General features: G+C 54.8%; 1 protein-coding gene across 2 annotated transcripts in view; it reads left to right on the plus strand.

Moving 5' to 3' along the window:
* The first annotated feature begins 570 nt into the window (after positions 1 to 570).
* Positions 571 to 26,361, plus strand: part of HID1 (HID1 domain containing) — a 29,891-nt gene continuing 4,100 nt past the window's right edge. Inside the window, exons 1-18 of one of the 2 annotated variants that reach the window (XM_032976035.2) lie at positions 571 to 3,079; positions 8,831 to 8,980; positions 9,974 to 10,144; positions 11,167 to 11,289; positions 11,672 to 11,778; positions 12,768 to 12,884; positions 13,679 to 13,934; positions 14,618 to 14,674; positions 17,482 to 17,622; positions 18,090 to 18,180; positions 19,369 to 19,520; positions 20,044 to 20,122; positions 21,164 to 21,328; positions 22,013 to 22,243; positions 22,465 to 22,691; positions 23,202 to 23,294; positions 24,858 to 24,949; positions 25,655 to 25,813. In XM_032976035.2, coding sequence (XP_032831926.2) covers positions 3,014 to 3,079; positions 8,831 to 8,980; positions 9,974 to 10,144; positions 11,167 to 11,289; positions 11,672 to 11,778; positions 12,768 to 12,884; positions 13,679 to 13,934; positions 14,618 to 14,674; positions 17,482 to 17,622; positions 18,090 to 18,180; positions 19,369 to 19,520; positions 20,044 to 20,122; positions 21,164 to 21,328; positions 22,013 to 22,243; positions 22,465 to 22,691; positions 23,202 to 23,294; positions 24,858 to 24,949; positions 25,655 to 25,813 — 2,477 coding nt within the window. In that variant the 5' untranslated portion in view covers positions 571 to 3,013. Of the gene's footprint in view, positions 3,080 to 8,830; positions 8,981 to 9,973; positions 10,145 to 11,166; positions 11,290 to 11,671; positions 11,779 to 12,767; positions 12,885 to 13,678; positions 13,935 to 14,617; positions 14,675 to 17,481; positions 17,623 to 18,089; positions 18,181 to 19,368; positions 19,521 to 20,043; positions 20,123 to 21,163; positions 21,329 to 22,012; positions 22,244 to 22,464; positions 22,692 to 23,198; positions 23,295 to 24,857; positions 24,950 to 25,654; positions 25,814 to 26,361 lie in introns of both variants that reach the window. The other variant, XM_032976034.2, reaches the window with a different exon arrangement.

The raw sequence follows: 26,361 nt of genomic DNA on the forward strand, positions 1-26,361 counted from the left end.
GCTTGTAATCATTCACTCCCCACCGCAATTCAATTCACGAACTTTTTTTTGATGATTTGTATGACTGCACCTTGTTTGTACCGTCGCACGAGTCTTCGTATGCTACGTCCGCCTCTGGTTTAGTTCCAACTTGCAGCTCCGGAGAAGCATCCGGCTCTTTGTCAGGGGCTGCTTCGTGACGGCGATTTGTTAAGGAACCGTGTTTACTCTTTGATTTGAATACACGTTAAATTTAGATTTAAAGCTTTCGTGACTGCAGGGATTCATATTCTTGGTTCTTTCGGTAAAGTCACCACGTAGAAGGGAAACAATCAAATAATAGAAATATAAAACAATAAAAATATAAAACAATAAAAACCACAGCAAGAACATTTTCTTGCTGTGGTTTTCACACCTGATGATGATTGCTTGTGTTGCAGTCGAAACGTCGTGGGAATTTTATAGTTTTATATTTTTATTATTGTATTGTTTCTCTTCTACGTGACTTTACCGAAAGAACCAAAAAATTTAATGCACGTGTTTACCACGTGGTAAACACGCGTTTGCCACGTGCCTTCTTGCCTCCTTGTGTCTTAAGCCATCCTGGGATCCGAGGCTTGGCCGCACCGCGGGCAATCCTTCGCCGCTGACTTGAGTCTTCTGCTGCTGTCCTCGCCGTTCTCGTCCGTGCCTCGACGTTATCCATCCATTGCCATCCTTGGGTCTCTTCCTGGCGCACGCGAACCTCGTGTTCGTTCCAGCGTGAGCCTTCGTCCAGTCGGGGAGGAGCAGAGCGTTACAACAACAAACAATACAAACACACCATAGGAGTTCAAAAGTGTATTGGAAAGGGCAACAAATCACTTTAAAAAAAATATATACAAATAAAACTAAACTTTTATTTTAGGTAAAGCCCACTGAGCTCTCAACTTATATTTTTCAGAAGCGACACAAACGATAGCCCAACGAAGCGGCTTATCGTCGTCGTGCGGATATTTAGAGCCGCAGACAAATACTGTGGCGTTGAAGCTAAATGTGGAGGGGCAGATTAACTACCGTCATGTGCATAGAACCTTAAACTGGGAAACAGAAAGGGTAAAATCTATTATTTATTTTTTCGTACTTTGATACTGGCAAAAAGGTCCCATAATAGAACCTTAAACTGACCACACGCTACCTCCTTATTGCATAGCGCTAATCTGCTCACCTTTATCCTCTCCCTTCCTTATGACCCACCCGCTGATCTAATCGGTCTCCACGACCACAAAGCACTTGAAATCCGACTGCATTCAGAAGCTCCATCGGTCCAGAAGTGGAATGTGAACGTGCCGAACGTGCGCGGCTGAACACAAACCTCCAGATGTCACCACTCGCTAAGCAACCACAGCCGTGCAAAAACTAAACTATACTATTTTTATTTTCCCAGGTAAGGCCCCACTGAGCTATGTATCTCTTTTCAGAAGCGACCTGGCCATCACAAATGCTAGCTCGACAAAGGCGCCTGATATCATGTGGAAATGTATAACACCTAAATACTCTAAACGCGTGACGTTGATTCTAAATGTGGAGGGGGGAGAAAGAGACACGCAAACTCCAAATATACAGCAGCAGGCGCCAGGGTTGGAATCGAACCCATGCCCTCCTGCATACCGGGCGAGGTCCTTAACTCATCAACGTGTCGCCCATGAATTTTATCGCTCCATTCTTGACCACGTGTGAATGAGTGAGTGAATTAATGGGCGGGTCATATGCATGAATAATGCTACCCATCAGTTTGTGAACACGCGTGGAAGAGTGAATGATTTTATTGATCAATTCGTGAACACGTGTGTGCGAGTGAGTGAATGAAATGATTTAATATGACATGAATGACTAATATTATTGATCAATTCGTGAACACGCGTGAAAGAGTGAATGACTAATCTTATTGATCAATTCGTGAACATGTAAATGAGTGAATTAATGGATGGGACGTATAAATGAATAATGGTATTGATTAATTTGTGACCACGTGTGTGAGTGAATGAGTGAGGCATTAATTAATATTATTGATCGATTTGTGATCACGCGTGTATGAATGAATGGGTGGTGCGCATACATGCATGACCAATGTTACTCATCAATTCTTGACCACGTGTGAATGAGTGGATGGGACATATGCATGAAAAACGTTCCTCGTCAATTTGTGAACAACGCGTGAAAGTGAGTGGATGAATTAAGAAATATAGGTTTTATATTTTCTGTCTGCATTAACGTGCAAATAAACACGTGGCGCTGATCATATTTGATGCATTGTCTTTGAAACTGATTGGCCTACACCAGAGACGGCAGCCTTATTCATGGCCTCGTCTCACCACCGGTGTCAGACCAGAGAACAACGCCAAAAGGCGAACAGTACAAAGACAATGCCACGTATCGGAGAGCATTTATAGCTGGAGTGAGCAGCGATCATGGGGCTAGCTTTTTGCCAATCGCAAAGTATGGAAATGGGCATAAAAAAATAAGAATGAAAAATAAGAATGGGGAAAAAATAAGAATGGACGAATAAGAACGAGAAAAAATAAGAATGAAGAAGAAAAAAATAATAATGAATAAAAATAAGAATGAAAAATAACAATGAAAACATACATTTTGATTTAAAGCTTTCGTGACTGCAGGGATTAATATTCTTGGTTCTTTCGGTAAAGTCACCACGTAGAAGGCAAACAATAAAATAATAAAACCAAGAATAAAAATGAAAAAATAATAAAAATGTTTATTCTTAGCTCTTTCGGTAAAGTCACGTTGACCTTCAACGTGACTTTACCGAAATAGCTAAGAATATGAATTACTGCAGTCACGAAATCTTTAAATCAAAATTTAATGAATTTTTTCATGGAAGACCACGCCTTCAGATAGACGTCATCACTCACCCGGAAGTGGCGTGACGTCACCGCGAGGCCGTTTTGTCTCTGCGAATGCTCAAGGAATCGCCGCCGCCACCACAACAACAAACAACAACAACAATAAACAACAACAATAAACAACAGCAGGCATGGGCAACACCGACACCAAATTGAATTTCCGCAAAGCCGTGATACAGCTGACGACCAAGACGCAGGTGCGTTGTGTTGAATGTACGTGGTCGGTCTTGCGTGCGTGCGTGCGTGCACCTAGCCTGGCACAAGCGACGTGTGTTTTGGATGGTGGTGGTTGGTGGTGGTGGTTGTTGGTGGTGTGTGGGGCTCTGCGTGTTGTGTGCGCCTTTGATTGGCGCTCGCGAACAGCAGCACTTGTCCCCTCGGCAGTGTGTGTGTAGTATGTACTGTACCTACGTGTCTGTGTGTGTGTCTGTCTGTGTGTAGTATGTACTGTAACTACGTGTCTGTGTGTGTGTCTGTGTGTAGTATGTACTGTAACTACGTGTTTGTGTGTAGTATGTACTGTAACTACGTGTACGTGTGTGTGTAGTATGTACTGTACCTACGTGTACGTGTGTCTGTGTGTAGTATGTACTGTAACTACGTGTACGTGTGTGTGTCTGTGTGTCTGTGTTGGGGAGCGGTGGCGCAGTGGTTAGCGCGCTGCTCTACGAACCTGGCGACCCGAGTTGGATTCCCGCTCACGGAAAACACCGGTGACGATTATCTGAACCGTTTATGGGCCTCCCCTAGGTCGACTCAGCCTCAAATGAGTACCTGGTGTGGTGTGTAAACATCACCACTAGGGAGACAAAGGCGGTCGGGCGTGGTGCTGGCCACCCACCCCCTCGTGAGCCGTTCCGGCCTTCATAGGTGGTGCTCGCTAACAGCACTTGCCCCTACAGTCTTTGTAGTATGTACTGTACCTACGTGTACGGCTGTGTCTGTGTGTGTCAGTGTGTCTGTGTGTGTGGGGAGCGGTAGTGTAGTGACGCTGTTACCGGGCAGTGCCAGGCTAGGTGCACAGTGAGGCTGCAGGGCACGAAGTGTAAACGTCAACACTGGGGAGACAAAGGCGGTCGGGCGTGTTACTGACTGTGTGTGACGTGTGTATGTTGAACTTCTTTCGCACCTTACGTATGCCAACCGTGGAGGTGGCGTGCCATCACCTTAATAGGTGCTCGCTAACAGTCTGTTAAGGGCTTATGAGAGCGGGGGGGGGGGGGGTCTTTGTCTTTGTAAATTGCAAGGGATGAGGAATGGGGGGGGGGGGGTATTTTTAAAGGGGAGGCCTTCAGCCAGCAGTGGATTGATCATGGCTGGTGGTGGTGGTGAACGCGTTGGTGGTTCAGAGCCTCCGTGCTCGCACTCGATGTGGCAATCGGCCACGTGGAAGCGTGGGGCCCGAGGGAGTGGCTCTGACGTCGGCACTTGACAACACGTGCACGTGTGTGTGTTGTACGTGTGTGTGTGTACGTGTGTGTGTGTACGTGTGTGCGTTGTACGTGTGTGTGTACGTGTGTGTGCGTGTGTGCGCGTGTGTGTACATGTGTGTGCACATGTGTACGTGTGTGTGTGTGTGCGTGTGTGTACGTGTGTGTGTGTGCGTGTGTGTACGTGTGTGTGTGTATGCGTGTGTGTGTACACGTGTGGGGAGCGGTAGTGTAGCGGTTAGCGCTACGCTGCGCTACGAACCCGGCGCCCCGGGTTCGATTCCCGCTCACGGCCAACACCGGTGGCGATTATCTGAACCTCCCCTAGGTCGACTTAGCCACAAATGAGTACCTGGTACGGTGTGTAAACATCACTGGGCGAGACAAAGGCCTGCAGGGGGAATGGTGGTGGCCACCCACCCCGTCGTGTGCCGTGACAGCAGCACGGCCTTTAAACGTGCTGCTCGCTAACAGCACTTGCCCCAACAGTCTGTTGGAGGCTATACGGGCCAGCTTTATCAGCACGTGCTGATGATGCAGTGCTCGGTGATTGTTTGCTGCCTGTAATTTCCAGTTGCTGCAACTGATTCGTTTTGGGAAGCTATCATCTTCAAAGTGCCACGTTGTGGTTGTCGCTAACTTACGTACGGTGCGAAAGAAGTTCAACGTACACACATACAAAGATCCCCCGTCTAGCCTGTAACAGATTGTTGGGGCAAGTGCTGTTAGCGAGCAGAACCTATGAAGGCCGGCATGGCACTCAATGGGTTGGGTTGTCAGAGATGTTAACTACCTCGCCTGGTATACAGGAGGTCGTGGGTTCCATCCCGACCCTGACGCCTGCTGTATGCATTTGGAGTTTGCGTGTCTCTCTCTCTCGTTATCATCACGGTGGCTATGAGATGTTAACTACCTCGCTTGGTTTACAGGAGGTCGTGGGTTTGGTCCCGACCCCTGTATATATTTGGAGTTTGCGTGTCTCTCTCTCTCTCGTTATCATCACGGTGGCTATGAGATGTTAACTACCTCGCTTGGTTTACAGGAGGTCGTGGGTTTGGTCCCGCCCCTGACGCCTGTATATATTTGGAGTTAGCGTGTCTCTCTCTCGTTATCATCACGGTGGCTATGAGATGTTAACTACCTCGCTTGGTTTACATGAGGTCGTGGGTTTGGTCCCGACCCTGACGCCTGTATATATTTGGAGTTTGCGTGTCTCTCTCTCGTTATCATCACGGTGGCTATGAGATGTTAACTACCTCGCTTGGTTTACAGGAGGTCGTGGGTTTGGTCCCGACCCTGACGCCTGTATATATTTGGAGTTTGCGTGTCTCTCTCTCGTTATCATCACGGTGGCTATGAGATGTTAACTACCTCGCTTGGTTTACAGGAGGTCGTGGGTTTGGTCCCGACCCTGACACCTGTATATATTTGGAGTTTGCGTGTGTCTCTCTCTTCTCTCCGTGGTCGCGTGGATTTTTCTCCAGGCCCTCCGGTTTTTCCCTCCTGCTGCTATAAATTTCCACGTATTGAGCCACTTCGTTGAGCTATCATTTGTGGCCTGGTCACAAGAAAGCTATGTAGATCAGTGGGTCTGACCTGGTGAAATAAGAACCTGGTTTAACCTCGTTATTGAGGTGTATGTGGGTCTCTGTGTGAGGCTATGGGTCTCTGTGGCTCTCTCTGTGAGTCGTTCTGTCTCTGTGTGAGTCGTCGTGTCTCTGTGTGAGTCTATGACTCAGTCTATGGGTCTCTGTGCGAGTCTGCGGCTCTCCGTGTGAGTCTGTGGGTAACTGTGAGCTTTTGCCTCTCTATGTGAGTCCTATTGGTCTCTGATTAGTTTTGGGAAGCTATCATCTTCAAAGTGCCACGTTGTGGTTGTGGCTAACTTACGTACGGTGCGAAAGAAGTTCAACGTACACACATACAAAGATCCCCCGTCTAGCCTGTAACAGACTGTTGGGGCAAGTGCTGTTGGCGAACAGAGTGTTAGTGCCCGGGAAAGTGTTAGTGCCGGGGAGAGTGTTAGTGGTGGGGAGAGTGTTAGTCTCTGGCTCTCTGTGTGAGTCACTGGTGACCGGGCTGAGACCATCAATTCGCTGCACCTGAGACCCCAGTGCACTCACTGTAGTTGAGCAGCTGAGACCCGGAGCGGAACCCAGGATCCCAGCAGTGCCGCTTCCGCGTCTCTGACCCATGAGCCACCTGGCCTCCTCCTAATATCTTCAAATCCTTTATAAGATCATCATCATGAGTGAAACGCGACCGAGCCCCTGGCAAGTGTTCACATTAAAGCTGCTGCCCTGCCCGGACGTCGATGGAACCCTCCCGCTCTCCTGTCCGGCGGAGCCACGTCGTCACCAACGCCGCTGACGCTGATGGCTGGGGGAACTGGGCTGCGAGGAGTGGAGGGGGGGTAGGGGGGGGAGTCGGAGCGTTCCCTGTTAAAACTCCCCGCTAGAGGTACCCTCGCCGCCACTTTTGCATGCCCGCCCCCCTTCGCCAAGCCGGCACAGTTCCGGAGGGGTCCGGGTTGTTTTTCCACCTCGCGCTAAAGACGAGCGGAGGCGCGAGCTGGACCCACCAGCACCTCCGATCAGCGTGGTTGTTGCTACGTACGGCGCCGGAAGAAGTTCAACGTAGAGTCGTGTTCAGGGGCGGAGCCGGGGGGGGGGGGTGACAGGGGTGACATTCTGAGTGTAAGTGTACGACACTCGGTCTGGTGGACTCCGTGCCAACTGCATTGTCAGAGCGTGTCGCCAACCGATGGCGTCTAGTTCAACAGCCTGACTCTCTAGTCATTCTTGAAATTAAAATTTGTTGAATGTCACCCCGGCCTGAAATCCTGGCTCCGCCCCTGGTCGTGTTCTCCTGTAATGCCGCGGTAGTAGTTGCGTTCCTGAAGAACACCGCGTTATGGAAAAATCCCGTTGTAATGGATATTATATAACGTCGGAGTAAAGCACGGTCCGCGATAACGCGTGAGACGCGTACGCAGGCCGAACAAAGACTTGAGGCGCGTGGGTAGCATCTAGAAGCATCCAGCAGCATCCCAATGCCTTGCGTGATGGTGCTTAGCCGAGGCAGTTGTTACACGACCGCTTATTCCTGCTCGCGCCGCGACGTCGTTCCGTTCACTCGATCGCGATTTATCAAATTCGCATCCGCGTCATAACAAAAATGTGCTTTCCAGTACATTCATCGCGTTCAATTCGCGTTACGAAAACAACACGCGGCGTTATAGAACAGCCCGTACGTACGTACGAGCGATGGACGTCGCAGGGGCAGGGAACGCGTCTCCGTGGTGAGATGTTAACTACCTCTCCTGTATGCAGGAGGTCGTGGGTTCGATCCGTACCCTGACGCCTGCTGCTGTATATTTGGCGTTTGCGTGTCTCTCTCTCTCTCTCTGTGGTGAGATGTTAACTACCTCGCCTCGTATGCAGGAGGTCGTGGGTTCGATCCGTACCCTGATGCCTGCTGCTGTATATTTGGCGTTTGCGTGTCTCTCTCTCTCTCCGTGGTGAGATGTTAACTACCTCGCCTCGTATGCAGGAGGTCGTGGGTTCGATCCAAACCCTGACGCCTGCTGTATATTTGGCGTTTGCGTGTCTCTCTCTCTCATCATCATCACGGTGGCTAGGAGATGTTAACTACCTCGCCTCGTATGCAGGAGGTCGTGGGTTCGATCCGAACCCTGACGCCTGCTGTATATTTGGCGTTTGCGTGTCTCTCTCTCTCATCATCATCATCACGGTGGCTAGGAGATGTTAACTACCTCACCTGGTATGCAGGAGGTCGTGGGTTCGATCCGAACCCTGACGCCTGCCGCTGTATATTTGGCGTTTGCGTATCTTTCCACGTGGTCGCGTGGACAGTTTTTCTCTCCGCATTTAAAATGTACATCACGCGTTTAGACTATTTCGCCGCTGTAAATTTCCACGTGATGATAAGCCATATCGTTGAGCTATCATTTGTGGTGGCCGGGTCTCTTCTGACAGGGAGCTGCTGATATCAGTGGGCCTTACCTGGTAAAATAAAAAAAATAGTTTAGAGTTTTTAATAGCTTTTAAGTCGCTGCGGCTGAGAACCTGGTTTAATGACGTGAGTCTGTATGTAGGCCTCTGTGTGAGGCTATTGGGTTTCTGTCGTCTGTGTGTGAACCTATGGGTTTCTGTATGAGGTCATTGGTCCCAGTGTGTGAGTCTGTGTGTGAGTCTGTGTGTGAGTCTGTGGGTCTGTGTGTGAGTCTATGGGTCTTTGTGCGAGTCTATGGGTCTGTGTGCGAGTCTATGGGTCTGTGTGCGAGTCTGTGGGTCTTTGTGTCTGTGGTTCTTTGTGTGAGCCGATGGATCCCAGTGTCAGTCTATGGGCATATGTGTGAGTCTACGGGTGTCTGTGTCAGTCTATGGGTCTCAGTGGGCCTTACCTGTTAAATAAAAATAGTTTGTTTAGTTTATTTAACTCAACCCCCCCCCCCACCACCCCCGCTCCCCTCGCCCCCCCCCCCGCCCCCACCAGCCCGTGGAGGCAACGGACGACGCGTTCTGGGACCAGTTCTGGGCAGAGACGGCGACGTCGGTGCAGGACGTCTTCACGCTCGTGCCGGGAGCCGAGATCCGCGCCGTGCGCGAGGAGTCGCCCTCGAACCTCGCCACGCTCTGCTACAAGGTCTGATTCTCGTCGTCATCGTCGTCTTCGTCATCTTCCACATCGTCGTGAGAATTTTATTGTGTTATTTTATTTTATCAATGTATTATTTTATTCTCATTTCTACGTGACTTTACCGAAAGAACCAAAGAAGAACATCTTCCACATGTTCGTCATCATTGTCATCATCGTCGTCATCGTCGTTATCATCATTGTCGGTGTCATCGTCGTCATAATCTTCGTCGTCGTCATCATCATCGTAACCTTCTTTCCTACGGCTGATGTCGATGCAGAGCAACAGCTACGATTTCACATTCGGGTGGTTAAGCCAGGTAACCACGTCGGGAGCACCGGAGTGTATCGCCGTGACGTCTGCTTGGTATTTGTGGATCGGGCGTTTACATCGTCGTAATCGCCAGCATCAGCAGCATCAGCAGCATCAGCAGCATCAGCAGCATCAACAGGATCGACAGCAGCAGCAGCGACATTATCGTCGTCATCCCCGCCGTCTCCATTGCGTAGTGCGGTTGCGTTATTGTGGTTGGGCATCACGCGGTCGCGAGCAACGCATCACGGTGTGCAGGGAAGGACAACAATCTAAACACCGCAACGACGGGCAGTTCTAAAGAAACGAGTTCGTCAATCTAGGCGATGATTTAAAAGTTGCGCAGCTCTCGGCGCCTTCCCAACATCGGAAGGAAGGGAAGAGCGTTCCAGACGGCCGCTGAAGCGCGCCCGAAAGCGCCGCGCGATGATGCGGTGAGCGTCCTTGGTTCGATGGCCGAGCCAGAAGCCGCCGCTGCTAGGACGGTCGGAGTCTGTGTGATGGTGGGGGGAAGAGTTGCGGGGGGGAGGTGGGGGGGTGGTGGGCGGGGGGCGTGGGGGAGCGAGGGGGGGCGGCCGGCCCAGGGATTCCGGGCGAGGACGACGCGGGCGAGGTTTTCGTTAAGCGGCACGACGGGAAAGTGTCTCTGTCCCCACCCCCACCCCCCGTTAACCCCCCGCCGTGCCCAGGCGGTGGAGAAGCTGGTGCAGGGAGCTCAGAACGGCTGCCCCTCGGAGAAGGAGCGCCTTGTGGTGCTCAACTGCACGCGGCTGCTCACGCGCACGCTGCCCTACATCTTCGAGGACCCCGACTGGAGGGGGTTCTTCTGGTCCAGCGTGCCCGGGGCTGGCCGAGCCGGGGTGAGCGGGCGGGCCGATTGGCGGGCAGGCCGGCCGATTGGCCGGCCGGCCAGCGGGCATTTCATCCTCTCCCACCCACAGCCGCCATCGCTCACTCACACCCACATACCCCCTGGTTGAGTGAGTTGGGTGGTGGGTGAGTGAGAAGGTGATTGAGTTGTCATGACTTTCCGTGTGGTGGGTGAGTGAGTGAATGGGTGGGCGAGCGAGTGGGTGAGAGAGTTCTAACGTGCAATGTGTGGTGGTTGAGCGAGTGGTGAGTGAGTGGGTGAGAGAGTTCTAACGTGCAATGTGTGGTGGTTGAGCGAGTGGTGACTGAGTGGGTGAGACAGTTCTAACGTGCAATGTGTGGTGGTTGAGTGTGTGGTGAGTGAGTGGGTGAGAGAGTTCTAACGTGCAATGTGTGGTGGTTGAGCGAGTGGTGAGTGAGTGGGTGAGAGAGTTCTAACGTGCAATGTGTGGTGGTTGAGCGAGTGGTGACTGAGTGGGTGAGAGAGTTCTAACGTGCAATGTGTGGTGGTTGAGCGAGTGGTGACTGAGTGGGTGAGAGAGTTCTAACGTGCAATGTGTGGTGGTTGAGTGTGTGGCGAGTGAGTGGTGGGTAACATTTTGCCACCCCACCACAAGGACTAGGAGATGTTAACTCCCTCGCCTGGTGTACAGGAGGTTGTGGATCCTATCCCGACCCTGACGCCTGCTGCTGTATATTTGGAGTTTGCAGTGTCTCTGTCCCCGTGGTCGCGTGGATTTTTCTCCGGGTTCCTCCCGTTTTTTCCCTCCGCATTTAAAAAAAAATCAACGTCACGCGTTTAAGAGTTATTTAGCTGCTTTAAATTTCCACGTGATGATGATGAGCCACTTCGTTGAGCTATCATTCGCGAGAGCCAGGACGCTTCTGAAAAAATAGCTACATAGCTCAGCGGGACCTTACCTGGTAAAATAAAAATTCATGGTTTGCTGCTGCGATTGCGTGGACCCTGACCCTCCGTGGTGTGGTGCCGACGCCGTTGTCGTTGTGGCAGAGCGAGGGCGAGGAGGAGGACGAGGTGGACGCATGCCCCCTCGCCCGCTCGCTACTGCTCGCCATCTCCGACCTCCTCTTCTGCCCGGACTTCACCGTGCACGCCAACCGCAAGGCCGGCCCGGTGAGGCGGCACCAACCGCCACCACCGCTACGCTCCACTCACCACTTCCTCCTTGACCTGCACCTACCACCTCTACCATTAATCACCGTTATTGATCATCGCTGCCGATTAACTCCACGATCATCGCCGCTAACCACGCGACATCCGGTGGTGACGGGGGGGGTGGGGGGAGGGGGCGGCTGAGCGTACCGTCCGCCACAACCAACAAAAATCCCCGGTGCTCGGCAAGACCCGGTGACTGCAGAGCGGAGTTCATGGACTCCATGAACTCCGCACTGCGGCCGTGGGGGCCTGGCACCTCTGCGCGTGGGTGAGCGCTAGCGCCGTGCCTCTCTCTTTACATACCTCCACCCCGCCCCTCCCCTCCCCTCCCTCCCTGCAGGAGTGTGCGGACGAGGGGCAGGGCATCGACAGCTGTGAGTTCATCTGGGAGGCGGGGGTGGGCTTCGCAGTATCGCCTCCCGCCAGCGCCCAGCACGACGCTAACAGGTGACGCGGCTCGCCCCGGCTCCATGCCGCCCGCGGTGGTGGTGACGTCGGTGGCGGTTATGGTGGTGACGATGGAGATGATGATAGTGGTGGTGGTGACGGTGGTGATGGTAGTGGTGGTGATGATGGTGGTGATGGAGGTGGTGGTGATGATGATGATGTGGTGGTGTTGTTGACGGTGGTGGTGACAGTGGCGGCGGTGGTGATGGTACTGATGGTGATGGTACTGATGGTGACGGTGGTGATGATGGCGGTGATGATGGCGGTGATGATGGCGGTGATGATGGCGGTAGTGGTGGCGGTGGAGGTGATGGCAGTGGTGATGGCGGTGGTGACGGTGGTGGTGGTGACAGTGGTGGTGGTGGTGATGATGACGGTGGTGGTGGTGGTGATGATGACGGTGGTGGTGATGATGACGGTGGAGGGGATGGCGGTGGTGACGGTGGTGGTGATGATGACGGTGGTGGTGGTGATGATGACGGCGGTGGTGGTGGTGGTGACGGTGGTGACGGTGGTAATGGTGGTGGCGGTGATGGCGGTGGTGGTGACGGTGGTGGTGATGATGACGGTGGAGGTGATGGCGGTGGTGGTGGTGATGATGACGGCGGTGGCGGTGACGGTGGTGACGGTGGTGGCGGTGATGGCAGTGGTGGTGACGGTGGTGGTGGTGGTGATGATGACGGTGCAGGTGATGGCGGTGGTGGTGACGGTGGTGACGGTGGTGACGGTGGTGGCGGTGATGGCGGTGGTGGAGACGGTGGTGGTGGTGGTGATGATGACGGTAGAGGTGATGGCGGTGGTGACGGTGGTGGTGGTGATGATGACGGTGGAGGTGATGGCGGTGGTGGTGATGATGACGGCGGTGGTGGTGATGGTGGTGACGGTGGTGACGGTGGTGGCGGTGATGGCGGTGGTGGTGGTGATGATGACGGTGGAGGTGATGGCGGTGGTGGTGGTAATGATGACGGTGGTGGTGGCGGTGCCCGCAGGACGGAGCTGCTCAAGCTGCTGCTCACCTGCTTTTCGGAGGCGATCTACCAGCCCCCCCCCAGCGAGGGCTCCCCCACCAACCCCTGGGTCTCCTTCTTCTGCTCCGCTGAAAACAGGTACTCACCTCACTACCTAATCAGGTACTCACATATATACCTACCTACCCAGGTACTCACCTCACTACCTAATCAGGTACTCGCATATATACCTATATACCTACTTAGCCAACAACAGCAGCCGCCATTCGCCACTCAGTGGCGGTGACGTCACCACGGCGCTTGTGCCAGGCAAGGTGCACTTTGAGGCCACCACCACCAGCAGCACTCATCACAACGCTCTCTCTGTGCATCTCCGTGGCGTATCCGTGGTGACTGTCTCCGTGGCGTCTCCTTGGTGACTGTCTCCTTGGTGACCGTCTCCGTGGCGTCTCCGTGGTGACCGTCTCCGTGCCGTATCCTTGGTGACCGTCTCCGTGGCGTCTCCTTGGTGACTGTCTCCGTGGCGTCTCCGTGGTGACTGTCTCCGTGGTGACTGTTTCCGTGTCATCTCCGTGGTGACTGTTTCCATGGTGTATCCTTGGTGACTGTTTCCGTGTCATCTCCGTGGTGACTGTTTCCATGGTGTATCCTTGGTGACTGTTTCCGTGTCATCTCCGTGGTGACTGTTTCCATGGTGTATCCTTGGTGACTGTTTCCGTGTCATCTCCGTGGTGACTGTTTCCGTGGTATCTCCGTGGTGACTGTTTCCGTGGCGTCTCCGTGGTGACTCTATCCGTGGCGTATCCTTGGTGACTGTCTCCGTGGCGTCTCCGTGGTGACCGTCTCCGTGGTGACTGTTTCCGTGGTATCTCCGTGGTGACTGTCTCCGTGCCGTCTCCGTGGTGACTCTTTCTCCGCGGCGGCGGCGGCAGGCACGCGCTGCCGCTCTTCACGTCGCTGCTCAACGTGGTGTGCGCCTACGACCCGGTGGGCTACGGCCTCCCCTACAACCACCTCCTCTTCTCGGACTCGCGCGAGCCGCTCGTGGAGGTCGCCTGCCAGGTGCTCGTCGTGACCCTCGACTTCGACGCCGCCACGGCGGGGGCCACCGCCACGGGCGGGGGGGGGGCCGCCGGCGGAGGGGGCGGGGGACCGGGCTGCGGCGGCGGCGGTGGTGACGACGCCGAGGTTCGCCGTGATGTGCCGTGGTGTGTGTGGCTTGTTGTGATGTGCCGTGGGTGGTGTGGCAGAGCTTGTGTGGTGTGTGTGGGGTGTGTGGTGTGGCGTGGTGTGTGTGGTGTGGCGTGGTGGGCGTGGTGTGTGTAGCGTGGCGTGGTGTGGCGTGGTGTGTGTGGTGTGGCATGTGTGTGGTGTGGCGTGGTGTGTGTGGTGTGGCGTGGTGTGTGTGGCGTGGTGTGTGTAGCGTGGTGTGGCGTGGTGTGTGTGGTGTGCGTGGTATAGCGTGGTGTGTGTGGCTTGTTGTGTTGTGGGTGGTGTGGCATAGCTTGCGTGATGCGGTGTGTGTGGTGTGAGTGGCGTGGTGTGGCGTGGTGTGGCGTGGTGTGTGTGGTGTGTGTGGCGTGGTGTGGTGTGGTGTGTGTGGTGTGGTATGGCGTGGCGTGGTGTGGCGTGGTGTGGTGTGGTGTGTGTGGCGTGGTGTGGTGTGGTGAGGCGTGGCGTGGTGTGGCGTGGTGTGGCGTGGTGTGGCGTGGTGTGGTGTGGTGTGTGTGGCGTGGTGTGGCGTGGTGTGTGTGGTGTGGTGTGGTATGGCGTGGCGTGGTGTGGCGTGGCGTGGTGTGGCGTGGCGTGGTGTGGCGTGGCGTGCTGTACGTGGCTCTCTCGCGTTAAACGACCTCTCCTCCATCCCGCAGGCCACCGGACCGGACAACCTCTTTGTGAACTACCTCTCCCGCATCCACCGTGAGGAGGTGAGCAAGCAGAGACGCTCGCTGGAACGCGGACAAAGGTCCCCCGCGTAGCCTTCAACAGGCCGTCGGGGCAAGTGCTGGTCGCGAGCAGCGGCGCCTGCGAGAGGCCGGCACGGCGCACGAGGTGGTGGGCGGCCACCCCGGCCGCCTTTGTCTCCCCGGTGGCGCACCGTACCGAGTACTCGTTTGTGGCTGCCCAGGACCGGTTTAGGGCAGATCTTGGAGGTGGCAGTGGTTCTTCCCTGCAGCAGCTGTGGGATCTGGCGGAGGGGAGAGCGTGGTGGTGGCATTGGCTAGGAGATGTTAACTACCTCGCCTGGTACACAGGAGGTCGTGGGTTCGATCCTGACCCTGACGATGCCTGCTGTGTATTTGGAGTTTGCGTGTCCCTCTCTCTCTCATCATCGTCACGGTGGCTAGGAGATGTTAACTACCTCGCCTGTTATGCAGGAGATCGTGAGTTCGATCCCAACCCTTGACGCCTGCTGTATATTTGAAGTTGCCACGTCTCTCTTTCTCCCCGTGGCCGCGTGGATTTTCCTACGGGTCCTCCGGGTTTTCCCTCCATAATTTAGAATCGACGTGCGCTCCGATGATTTGGCTGCTGTAAGAAATTTCCACATGATGATGATGATGAGCCACTTTGTTGAGCTATCACTTGAGGCCAGGGTCGCTTCTGAAAAAGAGCCACGTGACTCAGTGGGGCCTTACCTGGTAAAATGAGACGAGTTCATAGTTTAGTTTAACGGCGTTGGCCACGATGGCGTCAGGATCTCGAGCGACCTTCCACACCGGGGGTCGGCAAAGTTGGGAAAACTCAACATTTCAAGAGCCGAAATGTACGTGGATGAATGCGTACCTACAGGAGCTCCTCTTCTTACGGACGACTTAGGTGCCAGAGGTCTGTTCGTAAAGTCGATTTGTTCATAAGTCCAACTTTATTCACGTCGATTCCAAACATCTTTGTTCGGCGTGTACACTAAACGTTGTGTAATCTCCTGTAGATGTAGATGCCACTGGTTCTTAGATGTAGATGCCACTGGTTCTTCACGTTCTGTAGCTGTAGATGTCACTGGTTCTTCACGTTCTGCAGATGTAGATGCCACTGGTTCTTCACGTTCTGCAGATGTAGATGCCACTGGTTCTTCACGTTCTGCAGATGTAGATGCCACTGGTTCTTCACCTTCTGTAGCTGTAGATGTCACTGGTTCTTCAGGTTCTGCAGATGTAGATGCCACTGGTTCTTCAGGTTCTGCAGATGTAGATGCCACTGGTTCTTCACGTTCTGCAGATGTATATGCCACTGGTTCTTCACGTTCTACAGATGTAGATGCCACTGGTTCTTTAAGTTCTGCAGATGTAGATGCCACTGGTTCTTCACGTTCTGTAGATGTAGATGCCACTGGTTGTTCATGTTCTGTAGATGTAGATGCCACTGGTTCTTCACGTTCTGTAGATGTAGATGCCACTGGTTCTTCACGTTCTGCAGATGTAGATGCCCCTGGTTCTTCACGTTCTGCAGATGTAGATGCCACTGGTTCTTCACGTTCTGCAGATGTAGATGCCCCTGGTTCTTCACGTTCTGTAGATGTAGATGCCACTGGTTCTTCACGTTCTGCAGATGTAGATGCCCCTGGTTCTTCACGTTCTGTAGATGTAGATGCCACTGGTTCTTCACGTTCTGCAGATGTAGATGCCACTGGTTCTTCACGTTCTGCAGATGTAGATGCCCCTGGTTCTTCACGTTCTGTAGATGTAGATGGCACTGGTTCTTCACGTTCTGTAGATGTAGATGCCACTAGTTCTTCACGTTCTGCAGATGTAGATGCCACTGGTTCTTCACGTTCTGCAGATGTAGATGCCACTGGTTCTTCACCTCCTGTAGCTGTAGATGCCACTGGTTCTTCACGTTCTGCAGATGTAGATACCCCTGGTTCTTCACGTTCTGTAGATGTAGATGCCACTGGTTCTTCACGTTCTGCAGATGTAGATGCCCCTGGTTCTTCACGTTCTGTAGATGTAGATGCCACTGGTTCTTCACGTTCTGCAGATGTAGATGCCACTGGTTCTTCACGTTCTGCAGATGTAGATGCCACTGGTTCTTCACGTTCTGCAGATGTAGATGCCCCTGGTTCTCCACGTTCTGTAGATGTAGATGCCACTGGTTCTTCACGTTCTGCAGATGTAGATGCCCCTGGTTCTTCACGTTCTGTAGATGTAGATGCCACTGGTTCTTCACGTTCTGCAGATGTAGATGCCACTGGTTCTTCACGTTCTGCAGATGTAGATGCCCCTGGTTCTTCACGTTCTGTAGATGTAGATGGCACTGGTTCTTCACGTTCTGTAGATGTAGATGCCACTGGTTCTTCACGTTCTGCAGATGTAAATGCCACTGGTTCTTCACGTTCTGCAGATGTAGATGCCACTGGTTGTTCACCTTCTGTAGCTGTAGATGCCACTGGTTCTTCACGTTCTGTAGATGCCACCGCCGCCATCTATTTGCACGGCGGTTGAACTCACGATTCTCGGTCCGAACAGGCGACTGGACGTACGGACGGGTTTGTTCGTATCTCTGAAAGTTCGTAAGTCGAATGTTCGTAGGTCGAGGAGTCCCTGTACATTACATTACGTCACGAATCGGCTCCAGGCTTCCAGACCCCCGGCCCGGATGAAGACTTAAAACAGAACCCTGAGCATGTGCGATGCCTCCGAAATCCCACGTCGTCCCAACGTCCCCCCTTGCCTCACGACCTCCGCTCTCCCCCCACCTCCCCCCGCCCCTCCCCTGCGCCCCTCGCGCCGCCCAGGATTTCCAGTTCGTGCTGAAGGGCATCAGCCTCCTGCTGAACAACCCCCTGCTGCAGACGTACCTCCCCAACTCGTGCAAGCGAATCAGCTACCACCAGGAGCTGCTCATCCTCTTCTGGAAGCTCGCGGACTTCAACAAGGTGTGGGGGGAGGGGGGAGAGAGGGTGAGGGGGGAGAGGGAAGGGGAGAGAGGGTGAGGGGGGAGAGCGAGAGGGGAGAATGGGGGGGGGGGAGAATGGGGGGGACGGGGAGGGGGGGATATCACAGCCACTGCATCTTCCCCCCCGATGTGTGCGGTAGCGTAGCGGTTTAGCACTACGTCAGCGTAGCGGTTTAGCACGACGCTGCGCTGTGAGCCGGGTGATCCGAGTTAGATTCCCACTCACGGCCAACACCGGTGACGATTATCTGAACCGGTCCCGGGCCTCCCTTTGGTCGACTCAGCCTCAAATGAGTACCCGGTACGATGTGTAAACGTGTCATTGGGCGTGGCGCTGGCCTTCCGCCCCCTCGTGTGCCGTGCCGGCCTTCGTAGGTGCTGCTACTCGCTGACAGCACTCGCTAAGGCTACGCTGGGGGTCTTCGTCTGTGTGCGTGCGCGCTGTAGAAATTCCTCTTCTACGTGCTCAAGAGCAGCGACGTGCTGGAGATCCTGGTGCCCATCCTCTACTACCTGAACGACGCACGGGCCGATCAGTGTGAGTGTCCGTGAGCGTGGGCGGTGGGCCACCCACACACACACACATGGAAACACAGACACACGGACATGCAGACACTCACATGCACACAGACACTCACTCGCACACGCACACACACATGGACATGCACACACGTGCACACGTACACACTCACACGCATACAGACGCACACACAGACACACAAGACACACACACAGACACACAAGACACACACACAGACACACATATACGAACATGCGCACACGGACGCACATACACATTCGCACACGGACACGTACGCAGACGCACGTACACACACAAAAAGATAAATATCCCCCGTATAGCCTTTGACAGACTGTTGGGGAAAGTGCTGTTAGGGAGTAGCACCTATGAAGGCTGGCATGGCACACGAGGGGGTGGAGCCCCAGGACCGGTTCAGATAATCGTCGCTACCGCTCCCCTCATACACACATACACACACACACACAGATGCACGCACATGTACGTACACACACGCACACATGGACACGCGAACGCACGTGCGCGCACGCACACAGATGCACGTACATGTAGGTGCGTACCTGGAAGGACAACAAACTAAGCACAAAAAGCAGTTCTAAAGAAATGAGCTTTCAATCTCGATTATTTAATAGTGCACAGCTCCGGTGGCTTCGTAATATCGGAAAGAGCATTCCAGACGGCCGCGGAAGCGCAGCTTCGACGTCCGAGCCAAAAGCCGCTGCTGCAGCGAGGATAACCGGAGTGTCGCGTGATGATGGTTCATGCTCCTTAACGAGATCAGCGAGTTATCGTGGTTCATGTGTGGTGAGCACTGTGTATTATATTCTTTGGTTCTTTCGGTAAAGTCACGTGGTGGGTATAAAATAAAATGAATCGCGACAGTCTGCGTCAGCAGCAGGCCGCGCTTTCCCACCTGCTGACGGACGCTTGTGTTGTGCCCGAAACGTCGTGATTTGTTTTATTTTCTACCTACCACGTGACTTTACAGAAAGAACCAAAGAGTGGATTCCTGCAGTCACGAAAGCTTCAAATCAACCACTTTGTGGATTCGTTCGGCAACCGAAAGCCAATTGCAGCTCGGCAAGCTACTGGATAGACACGGTCGGATCTTGCAGCGAGTCCCCTACTGTGTGACCCGTGACCCTTAACCCGTGATTCCGGATGTGACCCGTGACCCATGACCCGCAGCGCGTGTGGGGCTGATGCACATCGGCGTGTTCATCCTGCTGCTGCTGAGCGGCGAGCGCAACTTCGGCGTGCGTCTCAACAAGCCGTACTCGGTTCGCGTGCCCATGGACATCCCCGTGTTCACCGGCACGCACGCCGACCTGCTCGTCATCGTGCGTACCCGCACACAGACACACACACACGCTCGCTCACTCACACGCATGCACACACTCGCACGCTCGCTCGCTCACGCACTCACTCGCACAACAAGAACAACAACCGCCATTCGCCACTAAGTGGCAGTGACATCACCACGGAGCTTGTGCCAGGCTATGTGCACATTTAAGTGTCGAACGCCCGGTGGCAGGAGGTCACGGGATAGATCCAGGTGTCATGGGTCGACTGACTGAGATGATTGGCCGATGCACCACCTGTGCCCCCTACTGTGCCAAATTTATGTGTTTTAGCCACCCGGCGCTCCACACGTTGTTGTGAGCGTCGCTCCTCTGCCCTCCGTTGTTGCTGGGGGGCGACTGCCTCCCAACTGCCCTGTAGCAGCGTCCTTCACGAGCTTCCGCCACTCACACACACAGACTCGCTCGCTCACTCGCTTGCTCGCTCGCTCACACGCTCACTTGCTTGGCCGCCCGCCTGCTCACTCCCTATGTCTCCACGCCCTCCCCTCTGGGCCTCCAGGTGTTCCACAAGATCATCACGAGTGGACACCAGCGCTTGCAGCCGCTCTTCGACTGCCTACTTACGGTCATCGTCAACGGTCTGTGTCCAGACTCCTTCTCCCTGTCTCTCTTTCCCTGTGTCTCCCTCTCTCTCCCTGCATCTCTCTGTTTCACGTTGTCTATCACTCTCTCCCTCTTCTCTCCTTGTCGCTCCCTGTCTCTCCCTCTCTCCTCTCTTCCTGTCACTTTCTCTCTCTCCCTGTCTCCCTTCTCTCCCTGTCTCCCTTCTCTCCCTGTCCCTCTCCCTCCCTGTCACTCTCCCTCTCTCTCCCTGTCTCTCCCTGCACTCTCTCTCTCTGTCCCTCTCTTTCCCTGTCTCTCCCTGTCCCTCTCTCTGTCCCTCTCTCTCTCTTGCTGTCTCTCCCTGTCCCTCTCTCTCCCTGTCCCTCTCTCTCTGTCCCTCTCTTTCCCTGTCTCTCCCTGTCCCTCTCTCTGTCTGTCCCTCTCTCTGTCCCTCTCTCTCTCTTGCTGTCTCTCCCTGTCCCTCTCTCTCTCTTGCTGTCTCTCCCTGTCCCTCTCTCTCCCTGTCCCTCTCTCTCTCTGTCCCTCTCTCTCTCTTGCTGTCTCTCCCTGTCCCTCTCTCTCTCTGTCCCTCTCTCTCTCTCCCTGTCTCTCTCTGTCCCTCTCTCTCTCTGTCCCTCTCTCTCTCTGTCCCTCTCTCTCTCTCTGTCCCTCTCTCTCTCTTGCTGTCTCTCCCTCTCTCTCTACGGCAGGGGTGGGGAACGTCCGGCCCGCGGGCCGTACAAGGCCCGCAAAATAATTTAGTCTGGCCCTGCCCAAGGCAACCGCACGACTCGAAATTCAATAAATCTAGGAGCTTTTTTCATAGCAACATAGTTTAAATTTTGTATGGCCCGCGAATCATGTTATAAATATCCAAATGGCCCTTGGCAGAAAAAAGGTTCCCCACCCCTGTTCTAGGGGGACGGGCCCTGCGCGGAGCGGGGGGGCCGGGAGAGCGCTTCTGCCGGCCGGAGAGCGAACGAGAGACGGTACTCGGCGCTACCTCGCTGCTCCGCTCACCCTTGCCGTTTGCTCCACCACCACCCCCCCCCCCCCATCTCCGCCGCCCCCTGCAGTGTCCCCGTATCTCAAGAGCCTGTCCATGGTGGCCGCTAACAAGCTCCTGCACCTGCTGGAGGCCTTCTCCACCACCTGGTTCCTCTACTCGGCACCGCAGAACCACCACCTGGTCTTCTTCCTGCTCGAGGCCTTCAACAACATCATCCAGTACCAGTTCGATGGTGGGTCGTGGGGTTCACATGGTCGCGGGGTCACGCAGCCGCTGGTTTGAGAGGTCTTGGGGTCGTGCGGTCACATGGTCGTGGGGTCGCAGTGTCACACGGTCGTGGGGTCCTGCGGTTGCAGGGGCGTGAGGTCGCGGGGTCACACGATCGCGCGGTTGCAGGGTCGCGGGGTCACACGGTCGCATCCCGCTGCGGTGACGCTCGGACGACGGGAGGGCCCGACGGCCGGACGCGTCTTCTAAGCTCGGGGAATCGTTGGGGCGGCCCTCGGCGAATCGTGGTGGCCCGAAAGCCCTTGGTGGAAATTCCAAAATCGCTACGTCAAGTGCTGTTAGCGAGTAGCACCTATGACGGCCGGCACGGCACGCGAGGGGGTTGGTGGCCAACACCACGCCCGGTCACCTTTGTCTTCCCAGTGCCGATGTTTACACACCGCACCAGGTACTCATTTGAGGTTCGGTCGACCTCGGGGATGTCCAGGTCCGGTTCTGATAATCGTCAGCGAAGTTAGCCAGGGCTAACTTCGATGGCGGGGCGATGCCTGAACAACGCCGGTCTTGCGCCCTCCACCGACCCCCGTCCGCCTGACTTTATCAACGACGATACATCAGTCACGGCCGACGGTAGATAAATCGATCACGGCCGACGACGACAACTGTACCGGCTCCCCCGCTCCGCCAGGCAACTGCAACCTGGTGTACAGCATCATCCGCAAGCGCGCCGTGTTCCACGCGCTGGCCAACCTCCCCACGGACCAGGCCTCGGTGCACAAGGCCCTGCAGCGGCGCCGCAAGGCCTCGGACAGCAGCGGCTCCCGGCGCGGCTCCCAGGACGGCACCTCCATGGAGGGCTCGCGGCCCGCGGCCCCCGCCGAGCCCGGCACGCTCAAGGCCACGCTCGCCGCCACGCCCGGTGAGCGAACCGACCGAGTGACTGATCCAGCCGACTGAGTCGCCGAGCGAGCGAGCGAGCAACCGAGTGACTGAACGAGCAAGCGAGCGACTGAGCGAGCGAGCGAGCGGCTGAGTGACTGACTGAGCGAGTGTCTAAGTGACTGAACGACTGAGTGACTGAGCGAGCGGCCGGGCGAGCGGGCACCTTTGTTCTGCGCGTGCGTGGCGGTGGCGGCGCAGGCCTGGACAAGCTGACGGAGCGCGCCCACGTGGCGGACGACGGCTCGGCGCAGCGGCTGGACGGCGCCGGCGAGGCAGCGGGGGGAGGGGAAGATGGCGCCGCCGCCGCCGCGACCCCCACCGTCAACACCACGACCTCCAGCACGGGCAGCATCACGGCCGGCGCCAGCGCCAACGCCAGCGCCAACGCCAGCGCCAACGCCAGCGACAACGAGTCCAGCGTCGGGGTTGGTGTGGGCGGCTGGGCGGGCGCGAATGCTGCGGGTGCTTGAGAGCGAGTGACGTGCGAGCACGAGTGTGGGCTCGAGCGAGTGTGGGCTCGAGCGAGTGTGAGCTCGAGCGAGTGTGAGCTCGAGCGAGTGTGAGCGTGTTTCTTGATAGGAGTGATGGTGTCAGTTTGCAGAGGGAGTGGTGCGATTGAGCGGTGAAGTTTTTTGTGGGGTTCGTTAGTGCGGAGTGGTCGTGCGTGTGGTGGTGGTTGGTGGTGTGGTGGTGGTGGTGGTGGTACAGTGGTGGTGCAGTGGTGGTTATGGTAGTGCAGTGTTGGTGGTGCGGTGTTGATGGCGGTGGTAGTGCGGTGGTGGTGGTAATGCGGTGGTGGTGGTAGTGCGGTGGTGGTGGTAGTGCGGTGGTGGTGCGCGGTGTTGGTGGTGGTAGTGCGGTGGTGGTGTGCGGTGCGAGAGTGACTCCCCCGGTGGGGCCGTGTGCCACCGTCCCCACCGCCCCCACCACAGCAGCAGGAGGCGGTGGTGGTGACGCGGAGAGACATCAAACGCTCGAGCAGCGTCTCCAGCTCCAGCTCGGGGCAGTGGGTACCCACCACTGAGTGGGTGAGGACAACAACCACCACAATCACCACCACAATCACCACCACAACCACCACCACAATCACCACCACAACCACCACCACAATCACCACCACAACCAATACCACCACAACCAACACAACCACCACCACAATCACCATCATGACCACGACCACCAAAACAACTGCCACCACCACCACAATCACAACCACCACAACCAACACCACCACAATCACCACCACAACCAATACCACCACAAACAACACAACCACCACCACAATCACCACAACCACGACCACAACCACCACAACCAACACACACAACAACCACCACCACAGTGGGTGCGCTGTACAGCGTGGATGAGACTACCACAACTGCCACCATTGTCACCATAACAACCACAACCACAAAAATAACATCGCCACCACCACCATCATTACCATGATGGTGATAATGATGATGTCAATGTAAGTATATAGGTCTTGATGTAAGTAAATCTACATGTGTATCTATGTAAGTATATAGGTCTTAATGTAAGTAAATCTACATGTGTATCTATGTAAGTATATGGGCTCTGTGTGAGTCTATGGGTCTCTGTGTGAGTCTATGGGTCTCTGTGTGAGTCTATGGGTCTCTGTGTGAGTCTATGGGTTCTGTGTGAGTCTATGGGTCTCTGTGTGAGTCTATGGGTCCTGTGTGAGTCTATGGGTCTCTGTGTAAGTCAATGGATCTCTGTGCTAGTCTATGGGCCCTGTGTGAGTCCATGGGTCCTGTGTGAGTCTATGGGTCTCTGTGTAAGTCAATGGATCTCTGTGCTAGTCTATGGGTATCTGTGTAAGTCTATGGGTTCTGTGGAAGTCTATGGATTCTGTTGTGAGTCTATGGGTCTTGATGTAAGTAAATCTACATGTGTATCTATGTAAGTATATAGATCTTGATGTAAGTAAATCTACATGTGTATCTATATACGTCTATGGGTCCGTGTGAGTCTATGGATCTCTGTGTGAGTCTATGGATCTCTGTGCTAGTCTATGGGTATCTGTGTAAGTCTATGGGTTCTGTGGAAGTCTATGGATCTCTGTTGTGAGTCTGTGGGTCTCTGTGTGAGTCTATGGATCTCTGTTGTGAGTCTGTGGGTCTCTGTGTATGTCTATGGGCCCTGTGTAAGTCTATAGGTCTCTGTGTAAGTCTATGGGTTCTGTGGAATTATTTGGGTCCTGTGTGAGTCTATGGGTCCTGTGTGAGTCTATAGGTCCTGATGAAGTCTATGGGTCTCTGTGTAAGTCTATGGGTCCTGTGGAAGTCTATAGGTCCTGATGAAGTCTATCGGTCTCTGTGCTAGTCTATGGGTCCTGATGAAGTCTATGGGTCTCTGTGTAAGTCTATGGGTCCTGTGGAAGTCTATAGGTCCTGATGAAGTCTATGGGTCTCTGTGCTAGGCTATGGGTCCTGATGAAGTCTATGGCTTCTGTGCACCGGTCAAAATGTTTTAGCGGATTCGTCAGACATTACTGATGAGGACGTTGACGACGATGACGACGATGACGACGTTGATGATGATGTTGATGATGTGGTGATGTCCGCCAGGTGATGTCCTGGAAAGCCAAGCTGCCGCTGCAGACCATCATGCGCCTGCTGCAGGTGCTGGTGCCACAGGTGGAGAAGATCTGCATTGACAAGTAATCTCACACACAAACGTTACCCCGTGCAGCCTTCAACAGACTGTTGGGGCAAGCGCAGTTAGCGAGCAGCACCCTATGAAGGCCGGCACGGCACACGAGGGGGGCGGGTGGGCAGCACCACGTCCGGCCGCCTTTGTCTCCCCAGTGGCGATGTTTTACACATCTCACCACGTGCTCATTTGAGGCCGAGGCGACCTAGGGGAGGCCCATGAAGCGGTTCAGATAATCGTCACCGGTGTTGACCGTGAGCGGGAATCGAACTCGGGTGTCGCCGGGTTCATAGCGCATCGCGGCGCTAACTCTCACACCCTCGCACTCTCTCACGCGCGCACGCACACACACACACACACTCTCCTGGGCCCTAACAAAGCCACGGTGGAGCTGGTGTTGGTGGTGGCTTAGATTGTCATGTTGCTGGTGGTGGTGGTGGCATTGGGGTACTTGTGGTAGAGGGTGGTGGTAATGATGGTCACAATGCTGTTGGTTTTTAGTTCAAGTAAGGTTCACGGTTGTGTCGTGTGTATGTGTGTACGTGTGTGCGTGCGCATGTGTACGTGTGTGTGCTTGTGTATGTCCGTGCCAACGCGTGTGTGCGCGCATGTGCATGCTTGTTTGTGTGTGTGTACGTGTGTGTGTGCTCGTGCATGTCCGTGCCAACGCGTGTGTGTACGTGTGCGCGTGCTTGTGCACGTGTGCGTGTAGGGGCCTGACGGACGAGACGGAGATCCTCAAGTTCCTGCAGCACGGCACGCTGGTGGGTCTGCTGCCCGTGCCACACCCCATCCTCATCCGCAAGTACCAGGCCAACGCCGGCACGGCCGCCTGGTTCCGCACCTACATGTGGGGCGTCATCTACCTACGGTAGCGCTCGCACCGCACAAATCGCCACACCTCCGATTAGCACTGTTGCCTGCGTACCATGCGAAAATAAGTTCAACGTACATACACACGCACGCACGCACAACACTCACTAAACACGCAAGCATTAACACAGCGCACGCACGCCCCTGTGTGCGTGTGTGTGGCTTCATCTGCCAGTCATCTCGGTCAGTCGACCCATGGCACCTGGGTCTGTCCCGTGACCTCCTGACAACAAGAGCCTTTTCACCCTTCACGTGATGGCCTCAAAGTGAACCTAGCCTGGCACAAGCGCTGTGGTGATGTCACCTTCACTAAGTGGCGAATGGCTGCTGCTGTTGTGGATGTGTGTGTGTGCGCGTGCACACGCGCGTGTGAGCGTGTCCGTGTGTGTGAGCGTGTGCCTGAGCATGTCTGTGTGCGTGCTCGCCTGTATGTGAGTGTGCACGTGAGTGTGAGCGTGTGTGTGTGTGCACGTGAGTGTGAGCGTGTGTGTGTGTGCACGTGAGTGTGAGCGTGTGTGTGTGTGCACGTGAGTGTGACCGTGTGTT

Source organism: Petromyzon marinus, chromosome 58 (genome assembly GCF_048934315.1).
Source record: "Petromyzon marinus isolate PM22_M1 ecotype Great Lakes invasive population chromosome 58, UKy_Petmar_22M1.pri1.0, whole genome shotgun sequence".
Taxonomy (NCBI): domain Eukaryota; kingdom Metazoa; phylum Chordata; class Hyperoartia; order Petromyzontiformes; family Petromyzontidae; genus Petromyzon; species Petromyzon marinus.